General features: G+C 36.6%; 1 protein-coding gene across 1 annotated transcript in view; it reads left to right on the top strand.

The window, feature by feature from the left end:
* The window catches only part of LOC113116579 (A disintegrin and metalloproteinase with thrombospondin motifs 16), a 108,111-nt gene extending 95,021 nt beyond the window's left edge, over positions 1-13,090 (top strand). The window contains exons 21-23 of the mRNA XM_026284820.1: positions 3,530-3,727; positions 8,231-8,378; positions 11,637-13,090. Of these exons, the coding sequence (XP_026140605.1) occupies positions 3,530-3,727; positions 8,231-8,378; positions 11,637-11,752 (462 nt within the window). The 3' untranslated portion in view covers positions 11,753-13,090. The remainder of the gene's footprint in view (positions 1-3,529; positions 3,728-8,230; positions 8,379-11,636) is intronic.
* Positions 13,091-15,417: the final 2,327 nt, after the last annotated feature.

The following is a 15,417-nucleotide window of genomic DNA, read 5'->3' as shown; positions in this document are numbered from 1 at the left end:
CAGGAAGTCAACTATTCAGGGCTGTTTAAAAAAAGCATGCTCTGGAATTTGAAATACTCCTCTGAGGATTTCAACCCGTTCGTCACGAAACTCGGTGAACATGATCTCAAGACATTGGGGATGAAAAATTGCGAGGGGATTTTTGATATCTCGAACGGTTTGCCCGTGGTGAGGCGTTGAAATTATGGCGAGAAATGAGAAACAGGAAATGTCTAATAACGTCCACATACATTTCCTGAATTTGATCAAACTTCATTGGTTTGTTCGTTGTATGATACAGATCGTATATATGTGACTATTAAGAGTCAACGTTATAGCGCCACCAACTGGCAGCAGGAAGTGAGTCATTTTCAAAATGTTTTGAATTTAGCATCTTATTTTTACTCGATTTCCTTAAAACTTCATCAGAATAATGACAAAACACGGCCGATGTAAATCTGTTGTGGGGATATTGATATCTAATATGGCGTTGCCATGGCAACGTGTCAAACTTGAATGTTCTGTTATGGTGAGTTTGAGGCAGACAACAAGCTCAGACTTACATGAAACTCAAAATACATATCGGTATTATTGATAGCTAGACAATGGCAAAAGCTTTTAAAAGGGCGTGAAGGAGGCACGCTATAGCGCCACCTTTTGTCAAAAGTGGGGGGGTTAGTTTTAGCTACAGACACAAAACTTGGTACATAAATTGTTCTAATCAAGACGGACAACTTTCTAATTCACAGTCATAAGCTACGATCAACAGGAAGTCGGCTATTTTGATTTGAATGTGTATTTTTGAGATTTTACAGTTGTGAATTAATGCATACTCCTCACAGGGGAAGTACACTATACACACCAAACTTTGTCTACATGAAGAAAAACCATTGAGGAACTTAAATTGCGAACGGATTTTGGTTAGCTTGAACGGTTTTGTCGTGGTGAATTTTTGAAATGACAGTAAAAAGGGAAACATTAATTGTCTTGTATGTTTAAATTGCAGCTTCCAAACACTTCAAAGCATTTTTTTATACAAAGATCAAATCATTCTGAGGAAATATGCATAGTTTCACGACTTTACAACACTGTATGGATAAAAGAAAATTAAAAAACTGTCAGACTTCTCAACTGACATGATCTCACTCTGGCCACCCTGTCTGTGTGAGGGAAGTGAGGGGGAGAGGGAGGGGGAGTGTGAGGGGGTTGGTGACTGTGACAGTGTGTGTGGACTGTAGGGAGGGGCTGTCTGGCAGAGAGAGAGAGAGGGAGACCTAATCATCCCTTTAATAATCAGGAAAAAAAAAATTGTATTTTAAATTGTTATTGTTTTTGTTGTTGCTAATGGTGGTGTTTTTTCCTTACATTACAGGTTAAGAAATCTCTTAGGCCTTATCCTTTTCTGTCAGTTTTAAGGATTTAACAACATCCTAAGAACCCTAATTTGTGCTGCAAAAAATTATTTCAAACTCATTTGATACTGACCTATGACAACCTGTGACGTGACATGACATTTATTAATCTCATGGATGTAACAGTAAAACTCTTCAACTGACAGATAAAGCTGCAATGCAAGCAAAACTATTTCACAAATGCTTATAGGTCATTAAAATCATTACAAAACACTAATACATTATTTAAGGATTTGGTAACACTGTAAAATAATGTCTAATTTGTTAACATTATGCAGTATAACATAGTATGCAGCCTTCGTAGGGCACCAACTCCCAGAGGGGGCACCATCCCAGTTGCTCAAAAAACAAAAAAAACAAAAAAACATGCGCCATTCTCCCATCCACACTCGCGACCGCTCACACCTCATGTTTGCGGCTGAATGTTCGTAATTGATGGATGGACATCTATGCCTGGGTATAGGACATCAGCAATCCGGCACAGAGAAAAGAAAACTAAAGAAAATAAAACAGGCATAAAGTTGTCTTGACATTGGACTTTCTAGAGTCTCAAATTTAGGATCGGTCTCTAAAGTTACATGTGATATTGTTATACACTTTTCTAACGTCAGTAGCATTTGAAGAGAATGACTTACAGTCATAAAAACAACTGTAATTGTTCATCTAGGTGACAGCTATAATGCACAATTAAATTGAATGTTTGATATTTATTACAACAAACTGTAAGTCATATGTAAATTATGCTACTTTTTCACATGGGCTCAAATGCAAATTTGAAGCTCAATAGCATTTGAGAAGAAAGACTTGCAGTCACAAAACAATTGTAATGTGTTCATATAGGTGTCAGCTACAATGCACACCTTATACATTTTTTATAAATATTAAAATAAAGTGTTACTAAAGTTATATATATTGTTCTGTGTATGTGATTTCAAAGTCTAGATTGGTCGGATTAACCCTTTAACTGCCGCATCCCTTAAAACTGATTGTCAGAGGGTTACTGTAAATGCTTATGCCCGCTGGGCACAGTTATCCTGATGCCACCGGGGTGGCGTTGCACTGATGGCTTGAGCCCGACATCGCTGCTTGCAGCTATATTTGTTGATTGCCACCTTTCTTGAGGTTTGTGTGTCTATTTTTTAGGCTAGATAATGTTCAACCACTTATATCTATTTTCTGGATATCTTAGTCTTTAAGGTTTGTCGTTCGTAAACAAACATAATTTTGGTAGTGTGGTGACTTTTTCCACATTCTTTTATCTTCCAGGAAGCAGAAAAAAAAAATAAAAAATTACCTCTACGACAAAAATTTGTTTGTTTGTTTGTTTGTTTCTAATAGCAAAATAAGGCAATTAGTATTGCATGAACAAACAAATTTACACTGGCTAACCAAAGTATCTTTACTGAGAAGAGGTTAAAAACTATTATTGAGAGAACTCAAAAAGTCTTACTTCAAGGTTTTTTTTTTTTTTTTTTTTTTTTTTTACATTTTCTCAACTAATGTGAATTTTTTAAGTGTACAGCTACAGCACGTGTTACATTTTTAAACAATTGGTACACCTTGTTCCTTTACAACATGGCACACGAGCTGCAAACCTTCACCTGGACTTCTGAAACCATCACAACATTCAAGAAACAGCTTTAGACTCCTTTTCCATCACTGCATAACCACTTCACAACCCTAAACCAACACTAAACAAGTGCACTTGCAAAAAATAACTGGTCTTTTAGGGACCAATTGTCTCTATTAGCTATGACTTTTTCCTTAATAAACTCCTAATTTCTGCTTATAATATTCAGTAAGGTAGCTGTTAAGTTTAGGTATGGGGTTTAAGGATTAAAGGATCTGAAATATGTTCATGTGGAATAAGGCATTTATATGTGCTTTATAAGTACCAATATGTTAGAAATATGCATGCTAATAAACAACTAGTTAATAGTGAGAATTGGTCCCTAAACTAAACTTTGTTTGAAAGCATCTGCTGAATGCATAAATGTGTAAATGCTATTTGGCAGATGCTTAACTGCCACTGCATTCATTATATATATAAATTCATGCATTTTCAGAAAATTGAGCCCATGATCTTAAGCACATTTTCTGATGCACAGACGTGTGATGTTCTCTCTGTCTCTCTTCAGTGTTCAGTGTCCTGTGGTAAGGGCCTTCAGCTTCGTGTTGTGAAGTGCGCAGAGAAGGATGTCGCAGGAAAATACAGAGAATTGTCAGCCAGAAAGTGTCAGCATGTGCCCAAACCCTCCATGGATCTCCAGAGAACCTGTGTCCTGTCAGACTGTCCTCAGAGCAGAGTGGACTGGTACTCCTCCCCGTGGTCTCAGGCAGGTCTTCCCTCGGCCATGAGCTCTGCAAAGGCACTTGATGTTGTGTTGAGGGGGATGGGGGGGTTAATGTTGTACATTTTAAAGTTAAATTGTTCCATCTAATGCACTTTGAGAGTTCAAAATTAAGAGCTCTGACCCATGATATTAACTTGAGTCAGAGAAAAGTAAGTGAATTAACTTGCCTAAACTGTCTCAGTCTTCATTACATTCAACATAACAACAATGACAGTAATAGCCAGTACCACCGCTCCCTATATGTAGAGTACACTGTCTGCGTAGGGACAGTGAAAAAAAAACATGCTCCATTTTCCCATCCGCGCTCGTGACCGCTCGCACCTCATGTTTGCGGCTAAATGTTCATAATTGATGGATGGACATCTATGCCCAGGTAAAGGACATCAGCAATCCGGCGCAGAGAAAAGACAACTAAAGAAAGTAAAAAAAAACGATGTTTGAGAGTCTCAAATTTAGGGACCGTGTCTAAAGTTACATGCGATATTGGTATACACTTTTTTATCGTAAGTAGCATTTGAGGAGAATGACTTACGGTCATAAAATCAACTGTAATTGTTAATCTAGGTGACAGCTATAATGCACAATTGAATTGAATGTTTGATATTTATTAAAACTGTAAATCATATGTAAATTATGCTACTTTTTCACATGGGCTCAAAAGCAAATATGAAGCTCAACATCATTTGATGAGAAATACTTGCAGTCATAAAACAATTGTAATGTGTCCATTTAGATGTCAGCTAAAATGCACACCTTATACATTTTTTATATATATTCAAATAAATTATAAATCATTTAGGTAAAAACAAGGCCCGTTTATCAGTTTCAGGCACATTGTTGTGGAAGTTTTTTTTTGTTTTTTTTTTTCAGGTTCTCTTACAAAAATGGGTTGGACTTTATTTAACAGTACGTGTACTAACATGTACTTATAGTGTACTTACAGTGTATTTATCTAAGAAAGTTCTGGTAACACAAGGTAACTACATGGGGTAGGGTTAGGTTTAGGGGTAGGTTAAGGGTTAGTACCTAGTTATTACATGGTTATTGTAATTACTATTATAAGTACATAGTATGTACATGAGGAACAGGACTCTAAAATAAAGTGCTACCCAAAAATGACCCATGGTTTTAACTAAAACACCCCAAATCATCGTACTTGTAGCCATGGTAACTGCAAATTAACCATGGTTTTGTTACTTAATTTTGTTAATTAATTTTGTTAATAATTTACAAATAAGGGACCCACTTTATATTAAGTGGCCTTAACTACTATGTACTTACATTTTAATTAATAATTTAGTACAATGTACTTATTGTGTACATACATGTTTTTACATTGTACTTATATTAAAAAACTACATGTAATTACATCTGTATTTAATTTCTGTAATTACATTTATAATTACACTGTTGACCCATACTTTACACCTTAACCCACCCTTAAACTTACCCATACCTCCAACCCTCTCCCTAACCTTACCCCATCCCACCTCAATAGCAGCAAAAGTGTTTGACAATACAATATGAACACAGTAAGTACATTGTACTTTTTTTTTTTATGTAAGTACATAGTAGTTAAGGCCACCTAATATAAAGTGGGACCCAAATAAGTATTAATATACTGTATTTTTTTGTTTTGTTGTTGTTGTTGCTATAAAAACAGACCTAAGCCATCAATAGTCTTTAAAATTACTTAAAATGCATTATATAAAAATACGAGGCAATAATGATTGGTTAAAAATAACAAAAATAAATAAAATGCATAATGTAGGCAAATAGGGAGCCAAATGTCATGTGATTGCTGCTGTTACACTTACAGGACAATCAAATCCTTGTTTAGGCTACTGACCAAACATTTCATTCAAATATTTACTTAATCTTTCAGGTTTGGCCACCTTTTTGCTATAGATGACACAGCCTTTATAATTTCTTAAAAAAAAAAAAAAAACTTCACATATCACAACCCTTACAAAAATAAACCATGGTTTTATCATAGTAAAACTGCTTAATTTCATTTTGCATGATTTCTGAATGTTTGAGACTATAAAATAAATGAGTCATAATAAAGTTATAGCCAAAGGTAAATGTCATAAGCTACAATTGTAATTTGTAAATAATAAAATGTATTAATTTACTTTTTTATTTGATTAAAGTTCTATTTTCACCCTCCAAGTAGGTGTTTTTTTTTTTTCCATCATCATATTTGAGGAAGGGGGCACAACAATACAGTCCTGCTTAGGGCACCCATTTGGCCATCAGTGGCCCTGGTTATAGCCAAATATTACAAAACAATTGCACTGTAAAATAAATGAAATTAATATTTCACAAAGCAAAAAAAATCAGAGTGAAATGAACTCATCTGGGAGTACATGTGAGACAACACTCAAGAGTGTGAAAGTGTTAAAATAGGAGTGTTAAATTAATTGAATTAATTGAAGCAGATTTAATGTTAATGAGATAATTAAGTGATTAATTGAGTGATGATTGGCCATTATTGACGAGACCTGATGTTAACATGCAGAATCAACAAAGATTAAAATCACTATTTTTAGGTCACCATTATAGTGGTCAGTGTTTGATTGAGTTGGGCTCTTGCCTCCTAAAATGTTAAAGTCAGATTTTAATTGGCTGTTATAACTGAGTTATAAAACTGATGGACAAGCAAAGAGTATTGTTTTTCCTGAATTACATTTACATTACATTGCATTACATTTATTCATTTAGCAGACACTTTTATCCAAAGCGACTTACAGATGAAGACAGTGGAAGCCATCAAAAACAACAAAAAGAGCAATGATATATAAGTGTTATAACAAGTCTCAGTTAGGTTAACACAGTACACGTAGCATGGGATTTTAACTAATATAATAAATAAAAAGAAAAACAGATAGAATAAAAAAATAAAAGAATAGAGCAAGCTAGTTAGAGGTCTTTACACATACACACATACATATACAATTGCATAATAAATGAAAAGAAAATAGAATACAAAAAGATTAGAAAGGTAGTTAGATGTTTTTAAGAATAGAATTAGAATAGTGAGTGTTAAAGTTCGAGGGTCAAATAAAGATGGAAGAGATGTGTTTTAAGCCGATTCTTGAAGATGGCTAAGGACTCAGCTGCTCGGATTGAGATGGGGAGGTCATTCCACCAGAAGGGAACATTTAATTTAAAAGTCCGTAAAAGTGACTTTGTGCTTCTTTGGGATGGCACAATCAAGCGACGTTCACTTGCAGAATGCAAGCTTCTAGAGGCACATAAGTCTGAAATAATAAATTTAGGTAAATGGGTGCAGAGCCAGTGGTAGTTTTGTAGGCAAACATCAATGCCTTGAATTTTATGCGAGCAGCTACTGGAAGCCAGTGCAAATTGATAAACTGAGGTGTGATGTGTATTCTTTTTGGCTCATTAAAAATTACTGAGTTAAAGTTACATTGTTGATTATTGCAGCCCTATTATTGTTCAACAATGTATTTCCAGCATTGTAAATACAATCTGAGGAATTTCTTAAAAGTTGTTTGTTCAAAAATCTTTCAAAAGAGTCTATCTTTAGACATGCAAACATCAAGAATCAACCTCTGAAACATTTAGTAGAGTTGATCTGTTTTTTCTGAATATGCTGTTTATAACCGCGTTGTTGAAATTCCTACACTGATTTTTGATGTATGTGTGTGTGTGCCTAAAACAAGCTTTTTTTATTATCAGAACAACTTTCAAGAAATACTTTTAGTTAGTGGGAACTGTACAATCAGAGAGTTGAACTCAATGAGGTCAATCAAATCCATTTAGGCTTTAGATGGGTTTGGTGATTCTGGTCATATGCCCATGTTTTGATTTTTTCTTGTCTATTTGTTACAATTCAGTTGTAACAGCCAAACCAAATCTGACTTTTAAAATCTAAGGCTCAAGAGCACAACTAAACCAAACACTGACCACTATAATGGTGACATAAAAATTGTGATTTTCATCTTTGTTGATTCTGCATGTTAACATCAGGTCTCATCAATAATGGTCAATCATCACTCAATTAATCACTTAATTACCTCATTAACTTTAAATCTGCTTCAGTGTTAATTTAACACTCCTATTTTAACACTTTCACACTCTTGAGTGTGGTCTCACATGTACTCCCAGCACTTAATTTCACTTGCTTTACACTTCTGTAGAAAAATTACAATACTTATTTCCTGATTTCTACACTTGAAAGAGATATTTTGAATTTGGATTGGCTTTAAACTGCTAGCGGTCAGGAATTCATAATGCCCTTTCATGCTTTTACTTTGATGGAAATGGCAGTAGAGCTTTTATTTTGACAGAAAACTCCAAATTCAGTGAAAACATCCTTACAAAAATGCAAAACCACTCTTTTTGCCCGGAAGACCTATCGTTTCATGTCGTAATGTGACCATGATAATACGGAGAGAGTTTTGCTATGGCGATATTGATGATATGGTTACATCCCTAATGTTTTGTGTTGGTCTGCAGTGCACGGTGTCGTGTGGAGGAGGTGTTCAGGTGCGCTCCGTGCAGTGTCTCCTTCACGGACGTCCCTCCTCCGGCTGTGTCCCGCACAAGAAGCCTGTGATGTCCCAGGCCTGCAACACTGCATTCTGCCCTCAGCCACAGAAGAAAGGTCTGTCGTGAGCTGGGACATGATATGATGACATAATACTGGTTATGTAATCAGAGAAAAATAATTTTGATCCATACAATATTTTGGCTATTGCTACAAATATACCCCAGAGGCTTAAGACTGCTTTGGTGCTCCAGGGTCACACACACACACACACACACACACACAAACACACACACACACACACACACACACACAAACACACACACACACACACACACACACACACACACATACTGTATATGGTTGAAATCTGAAATAAAAAATTAGATCAAAAATACCATAAAAACTTAATTGAAAAATAAATGCCTTGGAGATTAAGCTAAAAATAAGTACTACGCCTATAAGTACTAAAATTGCTAAAACTATAATGAAAATGAATTAAAGTTAAATATAAAAATTATTTATTTTTATTTATTATTTATTGTGATTTACAAATCAGTTGAAATGAAATGGTCAAAATGCACAAAGCCCTTGTTGGTAACACTTTAATTTAGAGACCAATTCTCCTGGGTTCTAACTATTTGCTCGTTAGCATGCGTATTACTTGGATATTGGCTGTTTATTTGTCTTTATAAAGCACATATTAAAGGGTTAGTTCACCCAATAATCAAAATTATGTAATTAATAACTCATAACCCTCATGTCGTTCCAAACATGTAAGACCTCCTTTTATCTTCAGAACACAGTTTAAGATATTTTAGATTTAGTCCGAGAGCTCTCAGTCCCTCCATTGAAGCTGTGTGTACGGTATACTGTCCATTAGAGCTGTAATCGGGCCTTAAAAGTTAGGCCCGACAGGACCCGAGCCAGACAGGTTTCGGCCCGAGCCCGACAAGTTTTTTTTTTTTTTATTGACAGCTTTTTTAAAGCCCGAACCCGTTTACAGCCCGACATTATTCAAATGTGCGCACGCACACAGCTCTTTTGCCTTCTGCCAACAATGAGCAATTTATTCATGTTTTAACATAATTTACTCATAACTAACATAGACTAGACCACTTGGAAGTTGGAATAAAGAAATAAAAAAAGTCCTGTGTCACATCGTAACATCTCAGCATTCTAGACATAGGCTCATTTAACCTATAAATAGACCAACGCACCAATAAAAACTAGTCATTTAAAAAAACATTAAATTAAGATAAATTTTCAATTAAGATGGGTATTTGGCAATAACGAAATTAAGATAAAGGCTCCGCCGGATTTGCTTTATTTAATAAAAGAATAATGCCAACATTAGCGTAAATACTCTGTCAATATTATGCATTTAAGACTCAATGAATATTTAGTTATCATTTGAAAAACCTTTACTCACAGAGATTAGGCTAGGTTTACATGTTTTTGTGGAGGAAAATGATTTAATCCACTGTAGATGTCTTCAGCGCGTTCCTGCGCTCACTGATGGTGCGTCATTATTCACTCATTATTCTCATTATAAACAAGGTCAAAACTTTTCCACACCTCAGAGTTTGCTTTAGTTGCTGGTGCAACCAAAACGTAATCACCAGAGGCAAGCCTCCTTTACACCTGCTCAGCATTCATTTTCACATCTTTCTCTTGCTAATCGAAACACATCACATGACTGCTCGTTTACCTCGCAAACCGGAGCGCAAGCCCGAGCCCGACCTGAGCCCGCATAAGATGATAGAAATTAAGCCCGAACCCGACCGAACCCGTCGGGTTCGGGCAAAGATCTTCAGCTCTACTGTCCATGTCCAGAAAGGTAAGAAAAACATCATCAAAGTAGTCCATGTGACATCAGAGGGTCCGTTAGAATATTTTGAAGCATCGAAAATACATTTTGGTCCACAAATAGCAAAAACTACGACTTTATTCAGTATTGTCTTCTCTTCCGTGTCTGTTGTGAGAGAGTTCAAAACAAAGCAGTTTGTGATATCCGGTTCGAGAACGAATCATTCGATGTAACCCGAATCTTTTTGAACCAGTTCACCAAATCGAACTGAATCATTTTAAATGTTTCGCGTCTCCAATACGCATTAATCCACAAATGACTTAAGCTTAAACTTAAGCTGTTAACTTTTTTTAATGTGGCTGACAATCCCTCTGAGTTAAAACAAACCAATATCCCGGAGTAATGCATGTACTCAAACAGTACACTGACTGAACTGCTGTGAAGAGAGAACTGAAGATGAACACCGAGCCGAGCCAGATAACGAACAACAGACTGACTCGAGTCAAGAACCGTTTCTGTCAGACGCGTCCGATTCGTGAACCGAGGAGCTGATGATACTGCGCATGTGTGATTCAGCGTGAAGCAGACCGACACAGAGCGTCTGAACTGAACTGATTCTTTTGGTGATTGATTCTGTGCTAGTGTTATGAGAGCGGGTAAACCGAAGGCTTGAATCAACCATTAACCATTAAGTGAAGTGACATTCAGCCAAGTATGGTGACCCATACTCAGAATTTGTGCTCTGCATTTAACCCATCCGAAATGCACACACACAGAGCAGTGAACACACACACACACACACTGTGAGCACACACCCGGAGCACATTTATGCTGCCCGGGGAGCAGTTGGGGGTTCAGTGCCTTGCTCAAGGGCACCTAAGTCATGGTATTGAAGGGGGAGAGAGAACTGTACATGCACTCCCCCCACCTACAATCCCGTCCGGCCCGAGACTAGAACTCACAACCCTTCGATTGGGAGTCCAACCCTCTAACCATTAGGCCACGACTTCCCCCTTCAAGGCCAATCATCGCCAATGACGCCATTACGTCGAGCGCAAAAGAACCAGTGAACCGTTTTCTTCAACTGGTTTATTGAATCGAACTGTCCGAAAGAACTACTGGTGATCCGAACACCGATGCAACCGGTTCTTCACTCGTGACCGAGTCAGTCTTTTGATCGTTATCTGGCTCGGCTCGGTGTTCATCTTCAGTTCTCTCTTCACAGCAGTTCAGTCAGTGTACTGTTTGAGTACATGCATTACTCCGGGATATTGGTTTGTTTGAACTCAGAGGGAGTGTCAGCCACATTAAAAAAGTTAACAGCTTAAGTCATTTGTGGATTAATGCGTATTAGAGATGCGAACCGTGTAAAACGACTCAGTTTGATTTGGTGAACTGGTTCAAAAAGATCCGGTTACATCGAATGATTCATTCCTGAACCGGATATCACAAACTACTCTCACAACAGACTAAACCTAACAACTCCCTTACTGACTATTAGTAAGCTGAAGTGTGACAGACATGTATCCCATACTTCTGTGTAACATCGGTGTTTCTCTGTGCAGATTTGGTCTGTAAGGATAATTTCAGCTGGTGTTATCTGGTGCCGCAGCATGGCGTTTGCAACCACAAGTTCTATGGGAAGCAATGCTGCAAGTCCTGCTCGCACACGAACCCGTAAGAACTTCTCGAGATGTTTGACTTCTGAGCCCTGGATGGAGCGGAGCCATGCCCTCATACTGAACACAAAGACAATACTAAAGACTCAGAGCGACTTGTCTGGAGAATGACACTGCCAGCGAGACTGTCAGTGTGCCGCTCTCTTCAGGAAATGACATCATCGCCGAAGCCCTCTGGAGGCAACAGCATGTCAGCGAGGGTGCAAAGACTCCTTTCACAGTGTTTCACCGAGTGTGGCTCTGGATATAGGCTAGACTAAATCCATGTGTCCAGATGCATGGACATGTGTTGTGTTTTTCCATGAACATGGGCTCAATGCATCTCACTGTGGAGAATATGGCGTCATGTAGTAGAGCTACAGTCATGTTTGGTGCTATATGTTGATATTAATGGCAGCCGAGCAGCTGTTGCATAACAGGTTTTCTAATTAACATGACAATGATTCAGCGCTTTTGTATGATTGATATTCATTCTCTTATTTATTAACAATACTGCAGTATACCAGAATGCTCTTTTGCTGTAACATACGTTTTTTATGTTCCTGTTCATCTTCGGGTATAGTTGCACGATTGGTTATTTTTGTGTTTAATTATGCCTTCACAGCACTGTTATGTGTTTGGGTTTTATTATTTTGGAGGAAAACAAAATGCCAATTAAACTAGTTTAATGATCTGTAAGAAGTGTCACGTTTAACAACGTCAGCTCTCTTCGCACGACGATTTTAGCAACAGCTCGACTGCCAAGAACTGTAAATCTGTCTTTGGTCTGATGGAGAGATGCGGCACATGTGGGGTTTGAAGAGAGCTGCTTCGCACAAATGACTTCCATCTTTTACAGTATTTGCATTTGTAGTACAGCAGCAGTAGATGGATGTAATCGTTATACTGAAGAGTGGATGCAGGGTTTGTTTTAAATGGCAGTTCTTATTGAACATGATGCATGTCACATTGCCATCACATTACAGGCTGTGTTGTCTTTCTGTCTTGGATGTAGGAAGCAGATATGCAGATTGCTGACGCTGAGTCAGAGCTTTTTCTTCTTCTTCATGTGCTATTGTTTCCAGATGGAGTCAGACGAGGCCGCTGGAGCACGTTCAGGAATTAATATGACTTGTGAGCTTTTCACTGGCTTCTTACATACAGCTCTGTGAAGACTTTAACAGAAAACACATAGATCACTTCATGTTATTAATGTCTCATGGCATTCGGTAAGACTTAAACCATGTTTTGTTAGAGTCTTTTAGATGAATGTTCTGAGTGTTATTGAAGCAATTATGTATGTGGAGCTGGTGAGGCAAGAACAAATGCTGCTATCGCAAGCAATAAACCAGATGAAAACAGTCTGATATTTACACTTAATAATTACACGATGGTCTTTATTGTTGCTGTGATGCTGTATTGATCAAATCATCAGCATCGGCTCTGACTGACTCTGCAGTAATGGTGGAAAGCCTTTACAAAACACAAATATTCAAACTCTGTGCACCCTTAAATAAACCTTATTAAAAGGAATGGTTGAAAATTAGGCCATCTGAGATGTAGCTGAGCTTGTTTCTTCATCAGATTGGTAGAAATGTAGCATTGCATCAGTGTCTCATCAATGTGATTTTTATCAGCTGTTTGAATTCTCTTTCTTATGGCACCCATTCACTGCAAAGAATGCAATCAGATATGGCACAGAAGCAGCATTTAGGTGCATTTACACAAAATGTTTAATGTAGCTCAGAGGTGTCATGAATGCATTTACACTGGCCTTACAATGGCTTAATATATGACTAACATTTTAAATATAAAACCTTTAAAATATAGAAATATGCAGTGTTGGGGGAAAATGAAATTATACTTTGGTAACACTTTATTAACTATTAACTATGACATTTTTCTCAATAAATTCTTAATTTGCTGCTTATTAATAGTTAGTAAGGTAGTTGTTAGGTTTAGGTATTGGGTAAGATTAGGGATGTAGAATAAGGTCAAGTAGAATAAGGCATTAATATGTTCTTAATTAGCACTATTACATGGCTAATAATCTAGTAATATGCATTCTAATAAGCAACTAATATCTGTTACCTATTCTAAAGTATTACCTATACTTTAAATATGAAACTAAAACTGCCAGCTGATGGGAAATCACTGTCCCAATGAATAACTGAATTATTAATTCAACCAATTTGTTCAGAACAGCTGAATAATTCAGGAACAAAGCAAGTGAATGGGCCACTGAATCACTGACTCAGTTGATCTGGTCAAAAAATGCTGAATTATTCAGGAACAAAACACTACACAGTGAATTGGAGAGGTGTATATTTAATTTGGTTTTTATAACGGAATAGAGCAAAAACACTTGGTACTGACATATTGTGTCTGAAATGTGTCACTTCATAGTAACTTAAACATCGCATATTTAAGCAATTAATTGTATGCAATTGCATAAAGTGTTACATAATGATTATCTTAAAAGTAGGACAAATGGGGGTCCAGCTGAATGCTGCAAAGGAAGACAGAAAAAGGTACTTCAAAAACAGGAAACTAAATTGTGTACATTAATATGCACTTACTCCAATACCATGTCAAACAAAGACATTCGTTCAATTATTAATAGATCTCAGATTTCTTTACCTGCTTGTGTAAGTTTTTTGGATAATATAAATAGTGATATAGAATGGGAAGATTTTTGACTTCTACAAGAAAAATGTGTTATTATTCTATTAAAAGTAACTTATCGTTAGGAGAATGTCTAAAGTGGAATATCAAAATATACTCAAAAATATTTTTGTCCGAACGTTTTTTTGTTTGTTTTTGGTTAAACCTTTAATCTAGACCCTTCTCACTTTAAATGTATTCTTAATGTAGTGCTATCTCTTGCCTAATTTTACATTCATAAATGTATATTTCCAAAGAAAACATTTTTTTCTTTCTTTTAAGAAAAGTGTGTGTGTGTGTGTTTGTGTGTGTGTGTGTGTGTATATATATATATATATATCTCAACTCTTTAATGGTCATATGGTGTGATTACAAGTTTTCCTTTCTCTTTGGAGTGTTACAAGCTCTTGGTGCATAAAGGATATCAGTAAAGTTTCAAAGATTAAAGCTTTAAATAAAATATATTTCTTTAAAGTTAAGAGTCAATCACACCCCCCTAAAACACCTCATTTAAACACCCCCCACATGTCTCGGTCACGATGTGGGGAGACTTGTATAACACCAGCCAAACATTCATACAAAGAAAGAAGGCGTGACTTTTATTCTCGCTGTAGTATTGTTGCTTCCGCCATGTCATGGAGACGCTGTTTTATTGTGAAAGTGAAGCTACTTTGTTTGTCCTTCCCAAAGAGGACACAACTAGAAATTGTATTGTTTTTGTCTCATCGTGCTGGGATATTCGGCCAATCACAACACACTGGATATCTGGCCAATCAGAGCACCTCACTTTTCAGATGCATTTCAGAAGGCGGGGCATAGAGGAGAAACAATAATATACATTATGTGGAAAATAATGTGTATTTTTAACCTTAAACCACATAAACACATTGCATTACACCAAATACACAAAATAATGTTATTTTTAGCAATGTCATATGACCCCTTTAGGAAACTAATAATTTTATTGAATGTAAGACTCTTTCATGGTGTGATTATCATAAGCTAACATATGCTTTGGATTAAT

The sequence above is a fragment of the Carassius auratus genome, chromosome 16 (assembly GCF_003368295.1).
Source record: "Carassius auratus strain Wakin chromosome 16, ASM336829v1, whole genome shotgun sequence".
Lineage (NCBI taxonomy): Eukaryota > Metazoa > Chordata > Actinopteri > Cypriniformes > Cyprinidae > Carassius > Carassius auratus.
Note: the sequence above shows the minus strand (reverse complement) of the source record. Positions and strands in the feature narration are given on the sequence as shown.